General features: G+C 41.5%; 1 protein-coding gene and 1 long non-coding RNA gene across 2 annotated transcripts; one reads left to right on the forward strand and one right to left on the reverse strand.

The window, feature by feature from the left end:
- Positions 1-5,815: 5,815 nt before the first annotated feature.
- Positions 5,816-16,199, reverse strand: fam8a1a (family with sequence similarity 8 member A1a). The gene is made up of 5 exons (XM_088601949.1): positions 15,670-16,199; positions 13,972-14,092; positions 12,391-12,514; positions 11,662-11,801; positions 5,816-9,168 (listed from the first exon to the last, which is right to left on the reverse strand). Exons 1-5 carry the CDS (start codon positions 16,166-16,168, stop codon positions 9,024-9,026), a joined length of 1,029 nt encoding a protein of 342 aa, XP_088458075.1. The 5' UTR covers positions 16,169-16,199; the 3' UTR covers positions 5,816-9,023.
- On the forward strand, positions 15,239-20,211 carry LOC148651543 (uncharacterized). The gene is made up of 2 exons (XR_015925766.1): positions 15,239-15,531; positions 19,729-20,211. It is a non-coding gene; the product is annotated as an uncharacterized LOC148651543 (long non-coding RNA).
- Positions 20,212-24,555: the final 4,344 nt, after the last annotated feature.

The raw sequence follows: 24,555 nt of genomic DNA on the forward strand, positions 1-24,555 counted from the left end.
TGTTGTCTGTGTAAAGCTGCTGTTGCACTGCAATTTCCCTCACGGGATCAATAAAGTATCTATTTATCTAATCTAATCTAATCATTTGTAACAGTGCAGGAGAACTGTAGCCACACACTAGGATCTTCCTCATTAGGACACTTAAAAGCCCCAAAGCACAGTGAAAATCAGGAAGGCAGATTGCTGTTGCATGCAGGTGCAAGATGAGGAACCCCTACCAACAACAGGCCCTGGTCAAACTCCAAACTGACTTCACCCAATGGCAAAACCTGGACCACTGCTTGTTCCAGTATCAGCCAGCAACTGTGGAATCCACAGCCTAACGCTACAGCCTCTTGCTTACCAAAACGTTAATATTAAAAACAGCCGAACATCAGTGCATTCAAGAAGATGGGATACAATGATAAGGAGATTTAGCTCACTTTAAGGGAATGATGGTTTTCCACCACTTGTACTTCCCATTCTTTAGACCTCAAGATATTGTTCGGTTACTACGCCTAGTTACACAGGGTGCTTGTAAAAGCTGGGCGCCCATTCAAACAATTGTACCAGAAAAACCGCCTGCTGGAAAACTGACATTTGGGTGTCCTCTTTTTCCTGTTGCTGTCCTGGAGATTAAGTTCCTCAAGGCCCTGTTTTCATATGGACCAAGTTTTATTGCGGTGTGGTCTACAGTTTTCAAAGGTACAGTTGCTTGAACAGGCTACAGCAGGTAATTTTACAAGCGCCCTGTATATGCCTCCTTGAATCAATGATTTGTAATGGCTCACACAGATTTCCGACTTCTCTCCCTAATCTAACAGTAGTCAAAACGAAATCTCTCCCTTTTAATGGGATGAAACCCAATTCTACTGGAGCGCGTTCAGTAAAGAAATACTCATATGTCATACTTGCAATTGGATCCGAGCTGCTGCTGTGAACTCACAAGCCACCCTTGGCTTTGGTGTCACAGTCTGACGGAGCAGATGCAGAAAATACTCTGCAAAAAAAAAACAACTAACAAACAAACAAACCAAACAGAAACAGATGAATCTCCAGTTCTAGGAAAATAGGATAGGCATCACTGTGGATGAGAATTAATTTTGCAGTTGTTGGAATGCGACCACAAACATGAGGTTTCGGAGCGCTTAACTTAGTTGTTGTAGGCGTTCCATGAGAAACTGCTGTTGAAAAGCGCCCACGTGTCCTGAGATGAACTCGGCTTCTACTGGAAACACACTCTTTGAGAACAGGAGCTTGTGCGGATTGCACATTCACCGCAGGCCTAACACTGACGGCTCCCATCTCTTCCTGCCAGAATTACAGAAAGCCCTTATCCCGCATTTCCCAAAGTCAGGAAGAGTGCAGATGAACTCCTTGGACCCCAGGAAGAAACGTTCAACGAACAAGGAAAGCACAGAAGGAACGATCCATTCAAAACTCACACCTGCATTCGTGTTCCAGTTGGACAAAGTTCTTCGATGAACGTTCAAATACAACATTGTACATTTACACCCAGGCAAGGATAGGCAGATCTGAAGTAAGGTCTTTGCACAGATGTCTGCAAAAGTCTCCGGGCATAACTTTACTGGCCTAACTAGACGAAGCTTTCGACAAAAGGTGAGCTTTCTAAATTTAGCTGCAATGTTTTCTCTCACCACTAGAGGCCGCCGACAGCAATCTGTACTGATAGGACGCTGTACGGTTCTAAAATAATCTCAGAAATATATAATAATCAAGATTACAACATTACCATTCTAATGATCTGTCGCAGAATACCTAGCCGTGGTATGAGTAGCAGTGCAGTACTAGTGGCAATCACATCTGTCTGCACTCTGTAAGAGCTGATGGTTTATACACCGTCAATTCACAATTGTCAGCTCGCAGGTTGGCTGGCTGGGAATCTGATTTAATGGTGGCATTGCTGTACTTCCATTACCGGCTATTGTAGTGTGTGTGTATTTGTGTTCCCTGCGGGTGCTGCGTTACATTCCATTTGAATCGGCGATAGCAGCTCCTGCTCTGAGCTTGTCACTGAATTATTACAGTATTTTCTCGCTTTTTTTTTTTAGGGGGACTACACAACGTGTAGCCTAGGGGCCTCCGATCACCTTAATAGTTCAGTTGGGTAGTTGCGTCACCACGCGTAGGCTGCAAAGGAACAAGTAATAGGTTTATTCCAAGCTCAAAAGAGAAGAAACAACATTTTCAACATTTCTCTCAAAAGAGAAGAAAGAAAACAACATTTCGGCTGTGGAGCCTTACACCCCCCAAAAAAGGCTCCACAGCCGAAATGTTTTCTTTCTTCTCTTTTGAGCTTGGGATAAACCTATTACTTGTTCCTTTAATATGCTAGGTGTCCCACTGTGGCTGATAAATTATAATCTTTGCCTTCAACAACAATAAAGGAGCACTAAAGATTACACTTATCTAGTTGGCACACGGAAGGCAGGCCAGAGATCGGTTTGAAAGCAAATCAAATCGACGAAAATCAGATGAAATGCACCTCTGTAAGAATGGGTCTGTTTGCAGCTCCGACCCTGAAGAGTCCTATGCAAATTTCAGTTTCTTGGGAGTAGCAGGCCTTCCTGCTAACTGCAGGCTGCCGAATGGCCGTCCCAGCTGGGACATGCCAGAGATAAACAGCGCACTGTACCTGACCTTGGCTCGGAGAGACTTTGCTTCTGCCACTGCAAACAGGAGCCTTGCTCACTGATATAAAACGCCACCTGTTACCGACACCATCTCTCTTTTCCGGGTAGCAAATTAGCAAATATTCTTGTGGAATCTACCTTGGTCTACGGAGAACAAACTCAAAAGTCTACAAAAGTCTACAGACTGAGGCAGCTGCTTCAGAGGAAAGCCTTATCTGAATGTCGGGGGACTTTTCTTAGAAGAGAAAATTATTGTTTTGCCACTGCTTTTGCGGCACCAAACTGCGTTTTTTCCCTTCCATTTCTCGGCACTTCAACATGCAGATCATAGGAGGGGTATTTAGGGTAGTGTCACCAGTCATGGACTCCTAATTATCCCCATCCGTGAACAAGTTTCATCACTCTTCTCCTGCCCACTGAGAGCTGGTGTGTGGGGAGCGGACTGGTGCACTCTGGCTGCCATTGCATCATCCAGGTGGGGCTCCACACGGGTGGGGGTGGAGGGGATCCCCATTACCTGTTAAGTGCTTTGAGTGGAGTGTCCAGAAAAGTGTTGTATAAGTGTAAGCAATTATGATTAGTGTACTGTGTTGCCGCAATGGAACAGGTAAAGAATTATTCCATGCTGAAATGAAAAGAAACAATGTTTCAGCTGTGGACACTTATTCAGGTGTGAGGGAGAGAGGAATTAGTTAAAAAAAAGCATAGGAGAAAAAAACGCTAGTTAAGTAGGGGCGCAGTGCAGGGGGCAATGGACATGAAGCAGGTGAGAACAGGAGGAGAGGTGTGGAATCTGCAAATGAACAGAGAAAATATACTGTATGAGCACGAGTCCGCTGTGTATAAGCGAAAGAGAGCCTCAGTACTGCTCTACCTCTGGTCAAAATGGGCTCGTCTACTGCGCATGTGGTTCAAAGCAAAAAGAACTGAGCCCGTCTCAGTGCCAATACTATAAAGGAATGAGCTCTTACATGCTGCCTCTTTGCTTCACCTTACCTTATTAAGAACGCAGGCTGCCTCATGCTCAACAGCGGGTTTTTGAAAAATAAAGCAACGTTGCGACCCAACCTGCCCAACGTGCAATTTGTAAGGAAATTTAGAACTTTGAGCTGTGCTGCTGCCCCCCGAAATTTCAAACAATGTCCATTCCAGGTGCTATCAGCCCCGGCACAATTAACACATTTCGTCTCTCCAGTCACCCGAATAGACGTCGGGCAGTTTAAACATCCAGGATCTGACACCGTTTGAGGGTTTCCATGGCCGAAGGATAAGGCAAAGGAACCTTTGACGAGTTCTATAGAAAATTTGGCAAAGAAAATAATGTTCCTTATTAGGAAAAGGCCTTTTGTGATTATTCATAGTGTAATTTCACGGTCACTTACTACTTAAAATAGCTCCAAACTGATCTGCTGCACTGTAATCACGGTCCAATAAGATGGTCATCTTCACCTGTCCCTCCAGTAACATGACCAGAAAATGTGAACCATCCCAAAGGCTTGACGCTGCTCAATGGAGTAACTTCAAATGATATTGTTTGTCAAACCATGAAACTGTGGCTTTCAGCACTGGGAATCGTATTCGGACTTCAATGTTGCAGCTTCTCAGTCTTAAGTCTTTGCAGGACGTTATTTCCAATAATGCTTTCACAGGCAAATATGCTCACTGATAAAATTGTTTGATGCACTGACACAAATTCAACACTGAAATAAAACCAGGGGTTATTGTGACTGGTTTCACAGGGTATAATTTTTAAATTAAAAAGGATTACTTGCTACCCACTATAGTGGAGCTCCACCTAGTGGTTAATGCGAAGTATTAATTTCAGTTAATATAAAAATATTAGACCAACTTCAAGATTTTAACATTTGTTTTTAATCCCGTTATAGTAAACTCTTCTGATGTTTCAAAATATGCTGTGTAGCAATTTTAAATTAGTATTTCTGCTGCTGCTGCTTTTAAGTGTGGCAAAAAAAAACAACTTTGCACACCAAAAGATTCCCGAAATTGAGGAGGGAAAAGTTATATTCCTTTTCCATGTCAGCGCTGTCTCTTCAGGGTATAGAGTGTTACTTGGAGAGGGCTCACTGAAGGAGAGAAACAATTGAGACTCGCCAGACACAATTACTCCACTTAGCACAGCTATGATTCGTCAGGCAAGCAAATTGAAAGATGACTTTTTTTTGTTGTTTTCGCAATTTGGAATAGAAGAATCCTCCTGTGAAATGGGATATCAGTACCATTAGAGGCAAGAGATGACGCCTTTCATTTATTCACTTACACCGTTTTGTCTTATTTGGGAGATCTGTATGCATTATAGGAGGTTATATGGTGCCACTGGGTAAAGAAAGAGGCTTTTTACAGGACATTTCCCTCTTCCCATCATCTTGTTGTTCTGATAGATGCTTGACCCTCCTGGTAGTCTGCTCTTCAGAAGAGAAGCTAGTCAATACGACTGTGCAGCAACATTGCGTGATGCAGAGTTCAAACACTATTGTCACTATTCGGCTTTGCATAAAAATATCTGCAACATTAGTAATTTTGTGCAACACTGGGCTTATTCATTGGTCCAGCCTTTAATCTACTGATGCCCGTGGGTGCAATTAAACAGCCTCCCAATCTGTACTGTGTCAAGCACTACACATTCCTGACTTTTCTTGACCTGAAGCACAGAGGTCAACGAGATTCTGAAAGAAAGATCCACTACGAGACACGATCCATGCAGCCTAATCAGATCATTGAAAGCAGCACATTGGCAAAAAAAAAAATATTGTATAAGGCAAAACAAAGCACAAGGGAACTGTGGTTACAAGGACTGCTCACTATGTCTGCTAGAGAAAGATCTACTCAATGTGAAAAAGGCTCAGAAGATGAAAGATGCACAGCATAAATGCCACAGTGTGTAAGACCTGAAATGTTACTCTTTAGTACATACATTCCAAAGACAACACCGTCACCTCACAACAATTTAGGGACCATACAAGTGAACCCACAAAGAATCTGGATTAGTAATTACTGTCGACATATATACCAATACATACACAGCTACATAAATTACCTGAGTAACGCCAGCCCAAGAATGTGACTGTTCAATTATGAGCCGAAATGTCAATGTACCAGATAGTTATAAAAACTATTTTCTTTACCAATGTAGAACGATAAAAAAGGACAAGAAGAAAACAAGGTTGTTATACATTCTTTAATATTAGATCATATTATATTTGAAAACAAAAATATTAAAGTACCAAAGACTTCGTTTTTATCTATAAATCTGAAACAGTAGCATAGTTACCAACTTTATAACTATTTACCAATTTAAAGACTGAACAAGAAACCCAAGCATGAGTGTCAGCAACGATCCAACAATATATGATGCATGTCTTGGTTGGAATGAAAACGCAAGAAATGCAGAGAGAACTTCTCAGAAAGAATGGGACCCAAATTCAGGATGTCAATATACGTAAACCAGTGTGGAGTTTCTGCATTGTTATAGCTTCTCTAGTGGAGGATTTGTTCTGATCTGTTTCTGCATCTGTCCAGTTCATTGAGAAGGTAAGATGATTCATCCCTGCAATGAAGACCGATACTCTACACTGCACATTTAATGCAGCAGGGTAGTGGGGGGAAAAAAGTGTAAATTTTCTCTATTATAATTGGACAATTATTGACACCCACTCTTGGTTTGGCGATATACATTATTCTGATGCATGCATTTTGGATACCATCATATGAGACTAACTTACACAACCATTTTGCATTTTGACTTGTTTTAAAGCAAGGTTAAAAAGCATAAGAACATCGCATACAGCCAAAATGAAGAACTGCCTGGAAAATATAAGAACTGTGGAAGCATTCTACTGGAATTTATTGTGAAGGGCTCGATACCGCAAAACAAAACTGGACTGGAGTTCATTGAAAAAGTCTACTGAAATACTGTAAGGCAGAAAAAGTTTAAAAGCACTTATAAATATATTTTAGTGTTGTACTGTAAAGCTCTGCATTAGAGAAAATAATTTATCAAGAAACTTTGATTATTAGGATCTCTTATTTATAATATTTTCTGCCCAGACATTGCCGTACCTGAATCTTTCATATCGTACAAACAGGTTTTTGAAAGGCTCCCACATCAATTAACACTTAAGAACCCTGGATGTGTCGCATCAAAAACCCGACTTGGTGCACAAATAAATTACAGCTGCAAAAAAGGATTTCACCGTCGGAATTTAACAGGCTTATGATTCAAATGTGAGCATTTAAAATTACCGCACAACAAATTTATTGAAAAACACTGGAAGATGGTAAGTTTGCATTTCTAGTCCAAAATGAATAACAGCAGTGGACAATATGACCCAGCCTCTAGAACACCTCTTCACTGTCATGCTCATATATTAGAATACAACATTTTACTGTTAAAAAAAAGTGTATTTTCTTTATAAAGTTCTGATATGTTGATCACAAATGTTAAGATTTTAACCAAAAAAAAGCAAGATGTACAAATCCAGGCATTTGGGCAAATGTCCTTTCTGCTGGAGAAATATTCCTTAAATGAATGAGACCATGTCTGTCCACAAGGTGACAGCTGTAAGCCTAAAAGCTAAGATTACCATTACAATTTAAAACAAAAATTAAAAGTGCAGAAACAGCCAGATGAACTTCATGATCAAACAAAGAGAGGTCGGTCCTCATCCAACAGGTACTGTAATTTAGCTATTTCTGAACACCTGAATGTGAATTTTACTCAGTTTGATCAATTGGATTCAATATGGAAGTTAATCTCTGAAAGACCAGAAATAACAGTGTAGGAGCAGTCAAAACGCAACACTGGGGGAAACCCTGAAATGGACACTTCACTGGTCTCTTTGAGAAGGTGAAGTAATTGTTCAGCACTATTAGAAAGAGTAACACCCTTCCGGCTAAGAAAATGCCTATATATAGAAATCTACTATGGGAGTATTTTCTGGCAAAATGAAACATCTATGTAGTGGGATGAAGAACTAAGAACTAAGAACTACAGCTGTAGCGTTTCTCTAGTCAGTCACTTCTTCCCACCTGCCCCTGGTTGACCAGGTCACTGGTAAAATATTCAGGGAATAAAGCCCCTGTCATGTCTTCTGAATGTTTTTCTAGGGGAAGCAACCATAAGGGGAACAGAAAACCTACATGTGGAGGTAGAAATCAAATCTGCAGGAGCAAGAACAAATCTGCAATGGAGCTGAGGTTTAGCTCAGTTCACCTTAAAGTCCGTTTGAAATCAAAGTGAAGTGGTGATCAGTGATTAGTTATTGGTCCGACTAATCACATTTATTTTTTTGGCCGATTTCATATTTGCAAGTACATAACGACTATATTTAGTGTTTAATGAAATGCAGTTCAGGCATCGAAACAAAACCTTAGTTTTCATCTTTAAACCTAAACCTACCTCTGTTAACATTTTGTGACGCCAAAGGGCTCTACTGCCAATGCATCCACTTCATTAATAAAGGCATTACCGGACGATCCTGTTCGAAACAACCAATTCTTCCTTTGCATCCCATCAACCGGGACTGGTCAATGGCTAATCAAACGGGCTTCACCATTTTAATCTTGTGTTACCGAGTGGTTTCCTTCAAGCCTTCAGACAAATTAAGCCCTGTGTAGCTTTTCCAGTTTGCAAGTCTCACGACGGCCCGGCGGTATGGATCGGAGGACGGATGCGGCGATCTCCAATCACAACGCAGGCTCATGGGGTGGATGAAAGTCAATGACTCTGGCAGAACTGGGCAACACTATTCCTGTCAAGCCTGCTGCCTGAATAAGGACCTTTAATGACTGAAGGACACGGTTACAGAAAAGTGTTACTGGAAGTTACTCAGTTCATAAATCACCCCTCAGTAAGCGCTGTTTGAATCCAGTTTCATAACACACTCCATTTCCCCCTGCCGTTCTTTGTGAAACCAACAAGTTACTTTACTGTGGCCCCTTTTGCCTTTTATATACCGTAGTTCTGCCTCCAAAACGGGACATTACGTGTTCGGCCATTTCTCTTTGGTTAAATGAAAATCCTTCCAAAGACAAACTGGGAAGACTTGTACTTCGTTCTCCGGGAAATAAAAGGATTCTAAAAAAATAAAGCTGTCAACGAGGATTTTGTACGGAACAGCAGTGTTGGTGTATCTCTGTTCTTAGGCACGCGGGAGTCTTGAGTCTTGAGTAGCGCAACACTTTGGACTTACTGCACGAGATCACCCTTAAGAATTCAAGTGTCCATCCTGCTGCTGCCCCCTGTTGCTCCTTCGCCCTCATCCTTGTCCTGTCTCATGCCCAGACGATGGCTGGGAAATGCGAGACCCTGTGGTATTCAAAGGCAGCACGTACCATAAGCCCTGCCAGCATCACACACTGAGGCCAATGCGGTCATCTGGCACCGCTGCGCTTGACCACAATGGTGCCGGCCACAATGTCGTAGACAGTTCTGTTGTGCTGGAAAAACAGCAGCGTGATGAAGGCAGGAAAGAAGAAGGCAATGGAGAAATTTTTGTTCAGGGCTCGCACGGTCGACCTAAGAGTCCAAGAAAAACAGGGGGATTGTGTGAGTTGTGATTAATAACGGAACAAAAACAAAATACTAAAGCAAACACTGTCATTAACGTGGGATCTCCACGTTAGTGGCGACGCGATTTCATTTTAAATGGTTTCATTTTAAATTTAAATTCATGTTTTAAATGGTTATACCAGCAAGAGCCACTATGATCCTCAGGTCCCAAGATGGAAAACAGCAACAACAGCCAGTTGATGCAGTAGATTTCAAGTAATGGGCATCACAAGACAACCTGAACAGCATTCCTGAACTGAGTCCAGACTGGCAGGTCCTCAAGACTCAGAAGTGTTTCTGCCTTTGAGCTAATATGGTTTCATTTTCTTAAAGTTAATTATTTAAGCAGTCCCCTGTGTTCCTTCCAAAAGTCATTCGCAATTAAGGAGTCAAGAATAACAAAAAAACAGGAACGTGTGTAAATATGTGGCTCTCAAAATACTGGATTTGATGAGCACTGTTCTATTAATAAGCATAGGATTCATCTTTAATTTATTTCTTTAAACAAAGGGAGCAGAAAGAGGTGAAGAAGAATGCAGACTGTCGAGGAAAAAAATACATTTACAGTTAATATTCAAAGCTGATTAGACAAAATTAAGTACTACGTCAAGAGAAGAAAGGCTAAGAAACAACTTGAACACTATGACCAAAAGTGCACGAATCCATGTAAGATTCCTGTAGCTGCCTTAATAAAACTGTGATCTTTTTCAAACTATTGCAATTCAAGCTTTTATTGATAGAATGACAAAGTATGTTTTTTAACTTCAAATGAAACCTGAAAAAAATCAATGACAAAGAAACAAATGAACTGTAACTTGTAACTACTTTCTAAGGAAGTAATCTTTCCATATTATTCAATAAACTGGTTTTTGATGCGCATCTGCTTCAAATGCCTAAAACAAACCCCAACATAAAATAACACTGGCAATCCAATTGTATAACTTCTGGTTCTACAGTTTAAGTCAAAACAAAATGGAAAAGATGCCCTGAATTAAAATACTCCTATACAGTGCACTGATAATTCCTGAAATCGTCCCAATCTCGCTGATAACATCTAAGCAAATGCATTTAATAGTTAGAACTGCACGTTAATGAAACCTTATACCTGACTGAGCCCGAGAGGGAAAGATCACGACAGGAGGTAATACAAGATGAATGATGTTGATTTCACAAGAAGGAAACGGCAGCCTGGATCACAAGACCACAGATTACTCAGCACAAAACAATCCCTCCTAATAAACAGGTGGGCAAGGAAAATGACTGATGAGGATAGCATCAAGTAACACTGAAAACCAGATGGAGCTTCTTCTGGGGGAAAAATGGGGCAATATTCATAAAGCTTTAGAGTGCCACAAGGTGACTGTTTTTCAACTTTCCTTGGGTCGGGGTTGAAAAGAAGGACGGCACTAAGACACACAAACTCCATTTGGAAGAGTTCACAAAAAAAAATCTATGCTGACAAGCTGAAGAGGTCAAACGCCATGACGGTGTAGGCCTTTGCAAAACTGGGTTTCGCACCTTCGTTACAGATCCACTTTCGCTGTATCTTTGAAAGGTTTTTAGCCTTTTAACACCGAACCAAAGCAAAAAGCCTTTTGATTTCAGAATTGTTTTCAAGACGTCTAATTCTCCTATTGCTGGAAGACAATAATAATTTGTATTACCTCGAAGCATCCTGAGTTTATTTCAAACTTTAAGTTGTTCCATATTGACAACATTGCCACACAAAATATTTCTGAATTTATGATTCCATTAAATGACTTCCTTAAAAAGTGACTGCATGTTTTGCTTTTCAGCAGCTTTGGCCCAAGACCCAAGATGCACTGCAGGAACCCCACCAGCTATTTACAAGGGGATCCATAACCTTTACAACAGGTGGCAGTAGTGTGCAAGAGGATGGGAAACACCTTTCCCACCGGTGAAGCAGATTTAGTGGATCATTCACAGCTCGGTTTACCCTTGTCTGCTTTTAGCCCTTATGTTCCTACAAAACAGTTACATTTTGTTATGTGCATATTCTACTACTGAAAATACAGTGAGAGTTCCATAAACTGAAAAATCTGACAAAAAACCCCAGCACCATTGTATGTATTCACCTTTCACGGTATAAAGTACTCTACAGTATTCATATTTTCTATCAACAGCTTTGTAGAAGCATATCTGCCTACTAGCTATAAAGAATGTAATTAAGGTCAAAGGAATATTTGACCTTAATAAAGACTTGGTGTCTTTGCGCTACCTGCCAGAAGCCCGATGCTGACAAGCTAATCCTAAAACCTGAATGAACAAACGGAAACTTGCGCAGAAGCAGTGAAGCCGAGACACTGGTTTGAACCTCACCGATCAATACACAGGTGGACAATGCCTTCCTGTTTCAGGCAGGGGACGATCGGATGTTAGTGGAATATAGATTACCCAGAAAGGCAGCAGGGAGGGCCGATGGCTTTGTGCTGTACTTACGCAGACAAGGTGACGTTCGACGCCGGTACCACAAAAACCCGATTGGGCCGCACAAGAACCGACGTGTCACAGGTGACAACGCGGAGACCCAGCAGAAACTTCCCTGGAGTGGCCCCACCAGCTCCCCAGATGCAAATGATCTATAAGCAAGAATTTATTTTCCTCCATTACTTAAGAAAGAGTTATAAATCAGGTCTTACAAGAAATTACAATGGAGGCTTAATACCGATTCAGAACTAACGAGCAGCGCAAAGCTCATTTTTCAATCTGAAAACATTGGGATATAGTGTTCCATGAAAGCAATTAGACTTTTAACATTTACATTTGAATCTAGGTGCAAATGAATTACCCAATGAAAAATGAGATCTTACCCTTTAACATTAATACTTATTCTAATAAGGAATCCAAAGATAAGAAAAATCCAAAAGTGTTTCAATAAAAATAAGACCTCTCACAATTTCACAGATGGGATAGAGCTGCAGATATGTACATTTTGGCTCCTTGCAGGAGACCAACAGTTTTCCACTAGAATGGATACAGTGCTAACTTAGTGCTCATGAGAGTTGAAAGATCACCGTAGCACTCTTTCCAAACTCTTGCAAGATCCAGGATTAGCTTTTTACCCTATTCAGTCAACTCGTTAAAAAAAAGGATTCGATAAAAGGACACTCTTTTGCTCTGGTATACAATGGATGGAAACTAGTATCATCTGGGCTAGAATAGTTTCACCTCATAGAAGCACACCAACACCCTGTAGATCAGCGCAACGACCATCATTTTCTGCAGTTCTTCCATCGAGGTGTCCTCATCAATCTCTTCAACAATAAAATGCATGGCAAACTTGGAAATGTCCCTACAGAAGGAAACAAAAATACCACAGGAAATAATGGCTTAAAACAGGACTTATCGACTGGAATATGAACATGAATTAGCCCCAACGCCATCCCATTTTGACCATGTGATGACTTTATGTACATTTCTGCAGTATGATGCTTGGTTTTGGATGATTTAATGTACATACATCAACTGTCAACCTTTATCCTCATTTGTGATTTAGGCAACATTTGGTCTCTGAAACAGATCATCAGCCCTCTGACCTCAACGGGCTCTAAGTACTCCTAATTAACTCCCTCTTCTAGTTTAATAATTATAGTACTTTTAACATACACATCTTGTGGTGTTCAGAACTTTGCAATATTAACAACCCCTAAACTGGAAAACATGTCGGCTTATATACAATAAGAAAAAGAGATGCCCGCAATACCCTAACTGCACATATAACCCAATCAGCTGTGATCAGGTTTGTTTTTCTCTCTTTTCTTCTCTACGTGAAACAGAATCATGCAGAACTACTGAGAGCACAGTCGTGCAAACCCAGTCACCAGCACAGAATTCTTTATGAAGGCAGGAAGACTTTATATAAGAAATACCAACATCTGCTGGAGGCAGAGTGCTGGGAACCAATGTTCGAATATAAATCCTACCCATGCTGTAAACAAATCTGAAGTGGTTTGGTTAAAAGGCACAAATCTATATTTATAAGAAGTCATTACAAAAGTCACAACAAAAAGTAACTCAGTCTTAGTCTTACATTTACTGGATTAACTGCTAGGAATAAACCTGAAGAGCTTTTAAACAGATAAACTGCCAGATGATACTGTACTGGTGATGCAGTAACCAGATTAAATTGTTTTATTCTTAAACTAGAGTCCATGTTTCATAGGAATGACTAACAAGTTTCAGTGGTACATTGTTGGTACACTCTTACATATATGCTTATAAATGTGTACTCCAGGAAACAATGATAATGTATACCCTCTGTCTGCTTTGCTTGATGATCCTGTTTTTAATTTAGAAAGTCTTTTACCAAATATCTCTGGCAGGGTTGAAAGTTACTTCCTGCCTCTATATCTAGCCAATAGTTGAAAGAGTTCCTTATTCTCTTTAATGCATTTTCCAGTATATTAGAATTAATTTTTACCTTTCATGTATATTAGAAAACTCTTGCACACAGTGTACATCTAAAATATTTTCCTAGACTTGCTTAAACAAATAGATTCCATATTTCTATTCCTTCAATTTTATTGCTAAATGAAGGAAGTTAATTCGATTTATATTCTGTTAATTTAAGAGGGTTGTAGCCATTCAACCTGCTTATCCAAATGACTTTTTCCATAAGCCAGGACCAGATCTAAGTCAACAACAGTCCTTCTATATTCACGTACAGGACACACAATATATCATGCACAATAAAGAAACATTATAAATGCATTAAGGCTTTCAGAACATTTGAACTGTTCACTGACTCACTTCATGCCACTGAAGTGCATGATGCTGAGCACGATAGTTGCCTTTATGAAGAAAAGGATGAAGAAGTCGACCATTTCTGCTATGAACCTGTGCAGAGGAGACGGAATGGTATACTCTCGTCCTGCAACAAACAAAACAAAGTGTCAAAGACGTCTCACATCACTGACTTCTAAAATGCATTCAAGTCTTATCCCAACTGTGTTACTACAGCACATCTACTGGTCTACAGTTCCTACAGGAAATACACAGAGAAGATGAGGACCAAGATTGCGTTTTGAGGCAGATGGTTATAATGCTCAGAAATATATTTTAAAAACTCACTTTCACGGTCCTTTCTTAACATAACATGTAACACATAAAATAAATTAAATAAGTAAAATGACCCCCCAAAAAAACAATTCTAAACACCCTGCATTGCTTCACAGGGTTTTCACATTAAGAACAATTAAGTCCATCATCTTTTATAGGGGAAGAACCTGTGATCGGTACGTCGTGATGCAATGTGCGCTTTTATAAAATACCAGCACGATTCTTTCTACAAACTCTGCCATTAATACTGCAAAAAAACACCCCAAACTTTTAGACAAAAACCACAACGCTCAGATTAGTTAGTAAATAGCAATAGACACTCACTTATTTTCTAGCATGCTGGGGAACAAAGACGGAGTTTTGAACAGGATCACATCTGGATTCCTTAGCCTAAAATACACTTTTTTGTTTTTCTTTACTATTCTTTCAGTTATATCTGCCCTCAAGCCTTCGGTCTAGAATTCTCCAGACTGGATGCTGGGTAGCCATCAAAGTACTGGGACCAAGCCCACTTCGGGAAACCAGTTTTCCTCTTTAGATATTCAGGATTATGCATTTCAAATGCTGGACAGTAAAGTGTCTAACGATTCCCTACTTCATATTATAGTCCCTTCAGACCTTCTGCCAAATATAACATTACATTGTACACAGTACTCTGAGACTGCTTTAGTGATAGTGATATTTCTAAGGGTGGCTCAAACCCCCTGTATCACAGAACTGGGTGGTCTCTCGGAGAGACCTCACCCCAAACCTGCCTGCGGAGTTCTGGGAAGATGGAGATACTCCCCGCATTTTGAGTTACTTGGGATGGTAATAAGAAGGCTAACGTTTTATATACATCATAGCGTCACAAGAAGATTTCTTCTACGTAACTGCTTTACACATCCAGAGAGGGCTGAGTTTGTCATTATTACTTCCCAAAGATTTTTTTTTTTTTTTTTAGATCTGCAGGGACATGTCCTACTTTACAGCTTTCCCAGGCAACGTTTCAGGTACAAGTGTGAGCTTTAGTAAAACCTTAACACCGCTTTCACTCACCCACTGGTGAGTTATTCATCGACGCCTTGCCCAAGTTACACAATATGACAAGACGCCATGACGGAAACGAGGAGCTACTTCCCAGTGATGCATGCCCTCTGACTTTGAAAGACCACAACTGCGGGCGTCCAGTAGTTAAACCTAACCCTTGTGTTCTGGGATGACCGCCTAAGGATCTTGCAGAGTTACAGATACAGCTGGATCTATTGGCAGGTAAGTCCCGCACTGGAACATAACCTACAGTGTTAGACTGGCCAAACAGACAAATGCAAAGCGTGTTTATCCTCCTGTGTAACTCGTGGCTACTCCGTCTCTCCCGGTACTGACGCTCTGAAGGGGATCTTTTCTTACCCGGCTGCGGTGCATTTCCATTCTGCTGCAGTACCGGCCTGTCCCCCGCGGTCAGCTGCCCGGCCTGCGCCCCGGCTGCAGCGTGACCCGCAGGGGTGACGGGGAAATACGGAGGCGCGTTGAAAGGGAAATGACTGCTGTACCAACTCCGTACATCGGCCGGGGAAGGCCCCCCTCCTCCTCCCCAGGGGGGCGCTGAGCCGTTCGGGTTAGCGGGCGGCGAGAGGGAGCACGGCGGGAAGGCGTACGCCGACATCGCCGCCCAGCTCTGCCAGTTCATACACCCCCAGTAGTACTGCCACATCCACTCCTGCACCTTGCCGCAGTACTCCGCGGCCGTCTGCCTCCCGCCCGGCGCCGGCCTCTCTTCCGACCCCTGGGGATCTCCCAGCCTTCCCGCAGCGTTCATGTCTGCGCCCGTCCTGCGCCTCGCCTGAGAGTTTTTAGCCGAGGGATCTTCGTCCGCTCTCTCGCCTAACCTCTCCTCCGCGTCGGCCATGATGAGAACTGGTGTAGCGAACACTTGAAGTGGCAGAGAAGTCCGGGGGGAGCCTGAGCAGTGTAAACACACAGGAGAGGCGTTCAGTCGGTCATATATAATTGATCGTATCAGTATTTAAATAGAAAAACTATACTGCTTGGAAACATTTGTATTCTGAGCAACACATGCACAATTATCCAAATACAGGAACACCCAAACGTGGATGTTTATAGAGGGCGCCCTCTTTTTTTCACAAAATGTTGGTATAGTCCCCGATCTGGTGACGTACTTCCGCAGGAAATGCGTCGATACAGTACTGGTAGAATGGCTGTCGAGCTGTTGCTGAGAATTTCACATGATGGATAAAGGGTGATGGTGATGGTGATGATGGACATCAGGGTGTGCAGACTGAGCCCAAGCGAGATTCTGTTCACTTGAGCAAGGTGCTTCACTCACAACCGGTTAGATGGCAGAGTTGTATAGATGGTTACTCTCCCAGTAGTCATTGACTCAATTTAAAGAAGGGGTAAAATGAAACAACTGTATATACAATGTACAGAACAATAAAAGGCACAGGAAATACAGCTTGATGAATTACCAGCAAACGATCAGCAGTGTATAAGTATCTGATCTGAGGAAGAAGAATGAGCAGGCTTCGTATAAGAGGCAAGGGGCCGGATAATAATTAGCTGATGGAGCAGAAGAGATAATAATTAGCTGATGGAGCAGAAGAGAGTTGATAGGGAGGGGTGAGAGCAGGCAGTTGAGGAGAGAGGCAGGTCAAGGAGAAAGCCATTGGAGGGTGTGAGTTGTTTGCAGTGATTTGTATGTGGTCTGGGGTCCCCAATCAAATATGAAGGTTTTGAGTGATGCCCAATCGTGTTAACTGCCATACCTGTTTCTGTGCAGACATTTCCCGGAGGCACTGCCTGCAAAACTGCAGCGAGGTCGCTAATGGAGTTTATCGCAAAGGTTTGGGAGGGGTGACAACAGCCAAGTTCAATCAGACTTAGCAGTCAGTAACTAGTAATCCCTCCTGACATCCCTTTCCTCACCAAAAACACAAATAACTGAACTTGAACTTTATTGCCATATGTAACCGGTACTGGTACAATGGAACTCTTACTTACAGAAAGTCTCTCGATTGTAAAACAAGTGTAAAAAACAAAACAAAGTGCAAAGAGTGCATCAAGACAATATACAAACAAACAGTAGACAATGTGCAAGTAAACATGTAGACAGTTTGAATGTAAGCAATACAGACGTGTAAACAATGACTGGAGATGTGCAATAGATAAGAAATCATAAAGAGGTAGATGGTGATGGTGTAGGTGTGGTCCGAGGGGGATGGCTAAATGTGTTCGCCAATCTCACTGCTTGTGGATAAAAGCTATTGAAGAATCTAGTGGTAAGTGTCCGTATGATCTTATATCTCCTGCCTGAGGGCAGTGGGGTGAAGAGCTCATGCCCGGGGTGGTGACTGTCCTCTGTGATGGCCAGAATTCTACCATGGCAGCGGTCCTCATAGAGCTGTTTAATCTCGGTGAGACTGCAGCCGATGATCTTCTGGGCCATATTGACCATTCTCTGCAGTGCCTTTCCTTCTCGCGAAGAGGTGTTGCCATACCACAAGGTGATCCCGTTGGTGAGGACGCTCTCGATGGTGCAGCGGTAGAAGTTCACCAGCACATGTATTGGCATCCCCCATCGCTTGAGGCACCTCAAGAAATAAAGGCGCTGCTGAGCCTTCTTCATGATAGAGTCAGTGTTCACAGTCCAGGTGAGATCTTTAGAGATGTGAATTCCCAAAAACCTAAAGCTGGTGACTGTTTCCACTTCCGTTCCATCAATACTGAGTGGGCTGTGAGTGTGTGGCCTGTGTCTCCGAAGGTTCACTATTAGCTCTTTCATTTTCTTCACGTTCAAGTCCAGGTTATGGACTTAAGGTTATACTATATCTTATCTAATTGTGTCCATTACAAATGTCTTTTTGCATCCAAAAAGATATACTGTATGTAAGGGACAGAAGAGAACCTCCAGTCTGTCACCACCTCAGCAGCACCTCCTTGGTCATTCTGCATGGGTGACCCAGTCTCCTTGTCCTATGGGCAGGTAGTAACCCTCAGCAAAGCAGATTAAGCCAACTCTTCACTAAAACGTTCCATAATCCTTTCATTACACTTAATTCTTGTTGATCCTAGTGAACACATAGTTAACTAAATATGGGTCAATCTTGGGTGTCATTTGTGAATTTGGAGAACCACCAAAGTCTAGTATAGAGGAGTGGATTGAATCCAAAGGGCCATCTATTTCAATGTGCCATAACATGTTCCTTTTATTTATTAAACTGAGCCATGACATCAATGTAGAGTGATGGAAATCGAGAAACACCCTTGTCTTCTCTGTGTGTACTTCCCACCTTTGCACAAATGCCCTCAGGCAAAGCAAACCTCTTCTTCTTTTACAATGCGTTGAAATATTTTTGCCGTTTCGTACTCGTGAGAAAATAAAGATGTACAAAAAGTGGATGAGGGGAATACTATTTTCTACAGCCGCGTACTAAGCTCTCAGAATATCACACCTACACATGTGACCGGGTTCGCATTGCGTTGTTAGCATAACATAACATACAGTATGTACTGTATCTTCCTGTTGTGCAAGCTTGCCCTGTGCTGTATATTAAGTCAGCCGCTTGGAGGCACTGTCGACTAACTAAAACACTAAGTCCCCTGCAGCTCGGATGCATCAGTATGGAAAAAAACTAAAGCGAAGCTCTTCCCTTATAAATATGTTGTGTGTGGTTCACTACAATAAGTAGGCGGTAAAGCCCAATTAAAGCATAGAGATACGGTATGATAGACGCAATGGTATTCATGGTGAAAAGTACTGCACATACAACATTTTTTATGTTTAACACTTATAGAGGTTATGCCGGGGTATGATACTGTAGAGAGCTTGCATCACGTAACCTATGCAATGTACGTATAACCAAAACAGATGTTGTGTGATTTAGAGTTATATCAATCTTTACAGTGAACACTACCTGTTTTTAGTCAAGTGAGTATTTTTGTCTTTTAGGGGCTCTGGAAATAATATAGTCCATTGACATCGCATAAGTGCGGTTTTGATGGAGGTACCATCATTTAAAACATACCCACGTACACACATCGTTATAATCTTTCATATTTATAAATGGCATTTTAATGTCACCCTCCCCACCGATTCCTTACGAAAGAGACGCGTTGCTCCTTGGTAAATTTAACGCGTTACCGTGAAAACCCAACGCAACTAATATGCATTAGCTGAACACTAAAATTCTCATTAGGATTGTTTCATCAAAGGAGATTTACTGTAGGCAATGACGAACAGATTTCCTACCAAACCATGGTTTAGCCTGCAGTTGTAGGCGATTCGTCTAACCTAAAGTGTTCCCACGTTTTTTTGTCATTGATAATTTTCTTGAGAAACACAGTGATGCAGCCAGTGATTCGCAGGAATCTCAGATTGTTCCCGGGTGGAAGCTGTCAGTTGGTGACAGTTGCGAAAAAGCGGTGATCTACTGTATTATTTCTCCCCAGACACACTTGCTGACGGGGCCACATTATCAATGAGATCGGGTCTGAACCAGGCTGATGACTGTGCAGGCCTGTGAATGGAGGAGTCCATGCGGAACATCATCAGCCCACGGGAGAATGATCCTGTCTGACAAGCCGCAGAACGACAGGCCAGAAACAAATCGGGGAATAAAAACTGCTGGAAGCAAACGCTGAGTTTAACGGAACCACTACCGTGCGGGGATTATCGTTCCGAAGAGTAGGACGTCCGTCGGAGTTTGCCAACCTTAGCGACGCATCTCAAGCGCTGCCCTGCTAATAATGGTCTTGGACTTGGGACAGATCTGGACAAACCAGCAGACAGCTGTCTTTTTATGCAGAGATAATTACTACTGTAGCTAAAAAAAGTGTTGCGTTTTTCAGACACCGTTAGCTGTAATTCGATTGTTTTTCAAATGATGTAGCTTAACACACAAAGTTAATAAAAAATACTCTAAAAAGCTCTCATCCAGCTGTTTAACTAATATGAAAACAATCTTTTTACCTGTCTATGTTTCTGTAGATAACTCTATCCTGAAATGTATTGTGCAAAACGAGCAAGGAGGAGAAACAACATTTAGCCCTTAGTGGTACTTATCAATTTTGTTAGACACAGGTGCTGAAGTCTGATGCTTATGTTTAGAAAAGGATTGTGCTGTAATTCCTAAATATTGGTGTTGAGACTTGCGCCTCCAGAGGGCAGATCAGACACAGACTGCGCAGTGCTGCCTGTTCGCTTTTTCATATCTTTCCTTACCACAGAAGCATCATTCATTCAGGGCTACTGAGGAATCTTTTGTTTGACTTGAACGGAATGAAAGCATCTGATTTTCCCCCTCTGAAACACCATTGTGGAACAGGACCATTAGTTTTGGCCGAACAGTGCAATTACTTCAATGAAAGTTCTTTTTTTTTTCAAACCCAGAAATGAAACGAGGAAAAAACAGATATTTTAAAAACATACGTGAGGTTACAAACGAGAAGAAGGCATTTGACGCATTTCACCTGTTTGATAGTTACTAGCTCATTGAAGCAGCGATCCCATCCTGCTGTTTCTTGAAAGAAGCCAGAGTATTGGTTTGAACCACACGGCTGCTGTTTGGATTTTGAGATCGAGGAATAAATGCATGCAAAGTGTATCGTAACAAAAATTACGGACAGAGAGATGTTTTTCCCCCGGTGATTGTGGATGTCTGAATGCCCCACAAACTCAAACATTATTCAGGCTAACGCCCTGGAAACCTTCAATAAATGACTTCATTAACCCACTCAGCACTGAAGTAGCAATATGAACTAAACAGCTAACCCTGTAGCTGACAGTGACCATTCTTCAGCGTACAGTCACAGGCAGAATTTTACAGTGTATAGGATATGAAAGAGTCCCATGGTGTGATAGAGAAAAAGGATTAGAAGTCACAGTGGGTAGAAATGAAGATTTTAAGTCAGTGTCAAATTGAGTCCAGTCACAGAACTTCAGAGATGGCAACATTAGTCTCTGTAAAACATCCAGAAAAGCTGTACTGCCCAAGATTGTGGTAGGTCTCTGAGGACGCGTTTGGATATATCTGCAAATTAAATTATCTAATTCTCATCTGGGACCAACTCCTGTGCTCGAACTGTAGGAAATCCTCTGGCACCATTTGTGTGATATTTAGTTTAATAAAGGTATACAGGGACATAGAGGCTGAGGCTACACTCTCTGTTCGGTCTGATGGTCTCTCCTTTCTTCCGAAAAGGCATTCTAAATCTAAAGATCAAAATATTCTTTAAAATTCTCACATTTCAGAGAAACGTGCATGGAAAAATGTCAAATTTTAAACTGAACAGTACCTCACCTGTCCTCATATCGTTACTGCGCTGAAGATATTCTATAGCCGAAACTTTTTTTTTCAAGTTAATTTCTACTCGGTCCTTCAGATACCAACTCTATAATTGTCTCTGCTTTTATGCAGATAAAAAGGCATCACACGAGCAAGAAACATTTAACACCTGCTGTGGTTTCTCTTCAGAATCAGGAGTTACAGAATAACAAATCTGATATTATCTCACACTGCTCCGGATGCGATTTTGTTTTCCACCACTATATAAATTGGCCTCTCTGAAAAGTCCGTTCCAATTTCATTTGAAGCCCAATTCACTTCGGAAGGTTTGATTACGGCATCCTTTTCTGTTGTACAATAAGACTCGACTGAACACATTAAAACACATCAAACTGTGAAAATCTCTTCGAGACCCATACTTAATGACTTTGACAATTAAACAGAAATTATTAATAGACCTAAAAAACAGAGTTGATTGTTGCTGGCATTGGAGGTCGTGGGTTGTTGTTGTGGATGTCTGTGTGCGCTCCGAAATAACTCGTCAAGGTCAGTGACGTAAAGTTGTTGAGTTAAAGTGATTTCTGTGCAATACTGTAGATCAGTCAGTAGCGAGTTTCTTCATGACCGTTACCCTAGTTACTGTAAGTCTTGCTGCTTAAAGATCTGATCCAGAAGATTTTTGATTTTTTTTTTAAATAAAAAAATTGATGACTTAGGCTCATTGGAATTTTTGACATTCTTGCTCCCAGTAAGTTAACAGTACATTCATTATCTCCACAAACAAAAATGCGGTCAGAGGAATGCTGACACTTGACATACTGTATCGATATAGAAAAAAAAACATGTGACAGCAGACATGTCCCACAGATTTAGCTAGACTCTTCTTGAGCCGGATTTGCAAGGTGAAAAGATGGTAAAAGTTTGTTTTTTGTACACAACCGCACTAGTCAGGATATTTCTTTACCACCTCCCCTACTTTCTCACCGTAAAGTTAATAACATTGAGTTGGAGCCCTGTTAGCGGCAGTGTTAAATAAAGTAATTAAAAATTCTTTCTGTAACAGAAGGCAGTAGGTGGGCTTGCCTTCTTTAAGCTCAATCAAGATGCGAGCTTCAACAAAGTAATACGGAAAATGGAGGCAGTCTGTTAAACTTGAACCTGTGAACTTCCTAAAACCTTTAAACTAATTCCCAGCACAACTGTGAAATGGCATGTCAGGCAAGTTGAAACATGTCTGTATCCACGCCAAATCTCTGTGGGACCCTCGTATTAAAGACTCTCCATTTAAACCTCCTGATATTGAAATACGATGATTGTAATGGAACAAAGTGCGAAATGTTTCCTTATTGTCGTGATGGCTTTTTATTAACCACAGCCCAGTTCGATCAACCATGTCAAACACCACCTTTCCTTTTAGCACAGCTAGGGAAGCAGAGCTGGTCAGTAACAGCACTGAGCTGCAGGAATCCCAGTTGACTCACCTTGGCTGAGAAGAGGAGTTCACATGTCATGAGATAAACGCTGTCTCTGTTTTGTCTGGCATCTAGTGGCAACAGCATAATTAGTATGACTTGAGCAGGAGCCCTTCCATTACCTCCCAGATACTGCAATTAGAGTGGAATTCAGTTTTGAAGTGTCTTCATAAAGAGTTATGGCAAATCATTGTTCATTTCCCGAAGCAACATTAACATTTCTGCAGTTTACATTCTATTTTCTAAAGACTTGCAGTCACGTGAGTAACATCAGATACATGTTGGTGATGTTAATTTAGGTCAACGTGGCCATGTAATAATAATAATAATAATAATAATAATAATTGATTACACTTATATAGAGCTTTTCTGGACACTCCACTCAAAGCGCTTTACAGGTAATGGGGACTCCCCTCCACCACCACCAATGTGCAGCCCCACCTGGATGATGCGACGGCAGCCATAGTGCGCCAGAACGCTCACCACACATCAGCTATCAGTGGGGAGGAGAGCAGAGTAATGAAGCCAATTCACAGAGGGGGATTGTTAGGAGGCCATGATTGATAAAGGCCAATGGGGAAATTTGGCCAGGACGCTGGGGTTACACACCTACTCTTTTCGAGAAACACCCTGGGATTTTTAATGACCACAGAGAGTCAGGACCTCGGTTTTACGTCTCATCCGAAGGACGGCGCCTGTTTACAGTATAGTGTCCCCATCACTATACTGTGGCATTAGGACCCACGTGAGCCACAGGGTAAGCGCCCCCTGCTGGCCCCACTAACGCCTCTTCCTCTACTATGTAGGTAGTCCATGGACTTGGTTATTACAGCTGTGTAGGTAATGAGCTTGAAGTTTGTTTCATTTTTCACATCTGACATCTGACTTCCTGCTGTCCATTTGTACAGGCATTCCTGCTACGGCTGAAACATGTTTTCATTCCAACCGTTCGCAGAGTTGACTAAAATAAAGAACGATTAAAAGACAAAACGATTCAAAGTTCTGCTGCACCAGGGCTACCAACTGTTCTGGAACTGCCACCTCCGAAGATGGAACAAAGTCTTGACCATCTATACTGATTTCATTCACATTGTTGACGCCGATGAAGAGATCGAGTTAGCCGTTTTATAAGTTATATCGAATAAGGTCGCCCTTCTTCCAACACAAATAGAGGAATGAATATCCTTGCCTGGTCAGACATGTAAAGTCCTCAAGGATTCGTTCCTCAGTTTACATTTATAAGGAGGCCTCATTAAGAAAATTATTCCTGCTTATTTGGCAGCACAGGCATCTTTAACCTAGTCAAATGCATAAAGGTCAACGAATTGCTTTTCGTTGTGGGATATTTACTACATTCCTCCTGTCACTTTGGTTACAAGTCCTAACGTCAGATACTCAACCATTTATATCACATGACATAATTCCCTTGGTTTTCAGATTAAATTTTAATCCACATGGAGGAAAAGTGCAAGGTAGGCCTTGTGTAGTAGGACTTTGAAACAGTTTCAAAGTAGTTGTCC

The sequence above is a fragment of the Lepisosteus platostomus genome, chromosome 12 (genome assembly GCF_059453375.1).
Source record: "Lepisosteus platostomus isolate fLepPlt1 chromosome 12, fLepPlt1.hap1, whole genome shotgun sequence".
NCBI classification, from domain to species: Eukaryota; Metazoa; Chordata; class Actinopteri; order Semionotiformes; family Lepisosteidae; genus Lepisosteus; species Lepisosteus platostomus.

Coding starts and splice junctions, on each gene's coding strand:
- fam8a1a (XM_088601949.1), bottom strand. CDS start 16,168: ATGGCCGACGCGGAGGAGAGGTTAGGCGAGAGAGCGGACGAAGATCCC. Junction 12,515..13,971: donor ATGCACTTCAGTGGCATGAA/GTGAGTCAGTGA, acceptor TTCCTTCTGTAG/GGACATTTCCAAGTTTGCCA. Junction 9,169..11,661: donor TCGAACGTCACCTTGTCTGC/GTAAGTACAGCA, acceptor TTGGACTCTTAG/GTCGACCGTGCGAGCCCTGA.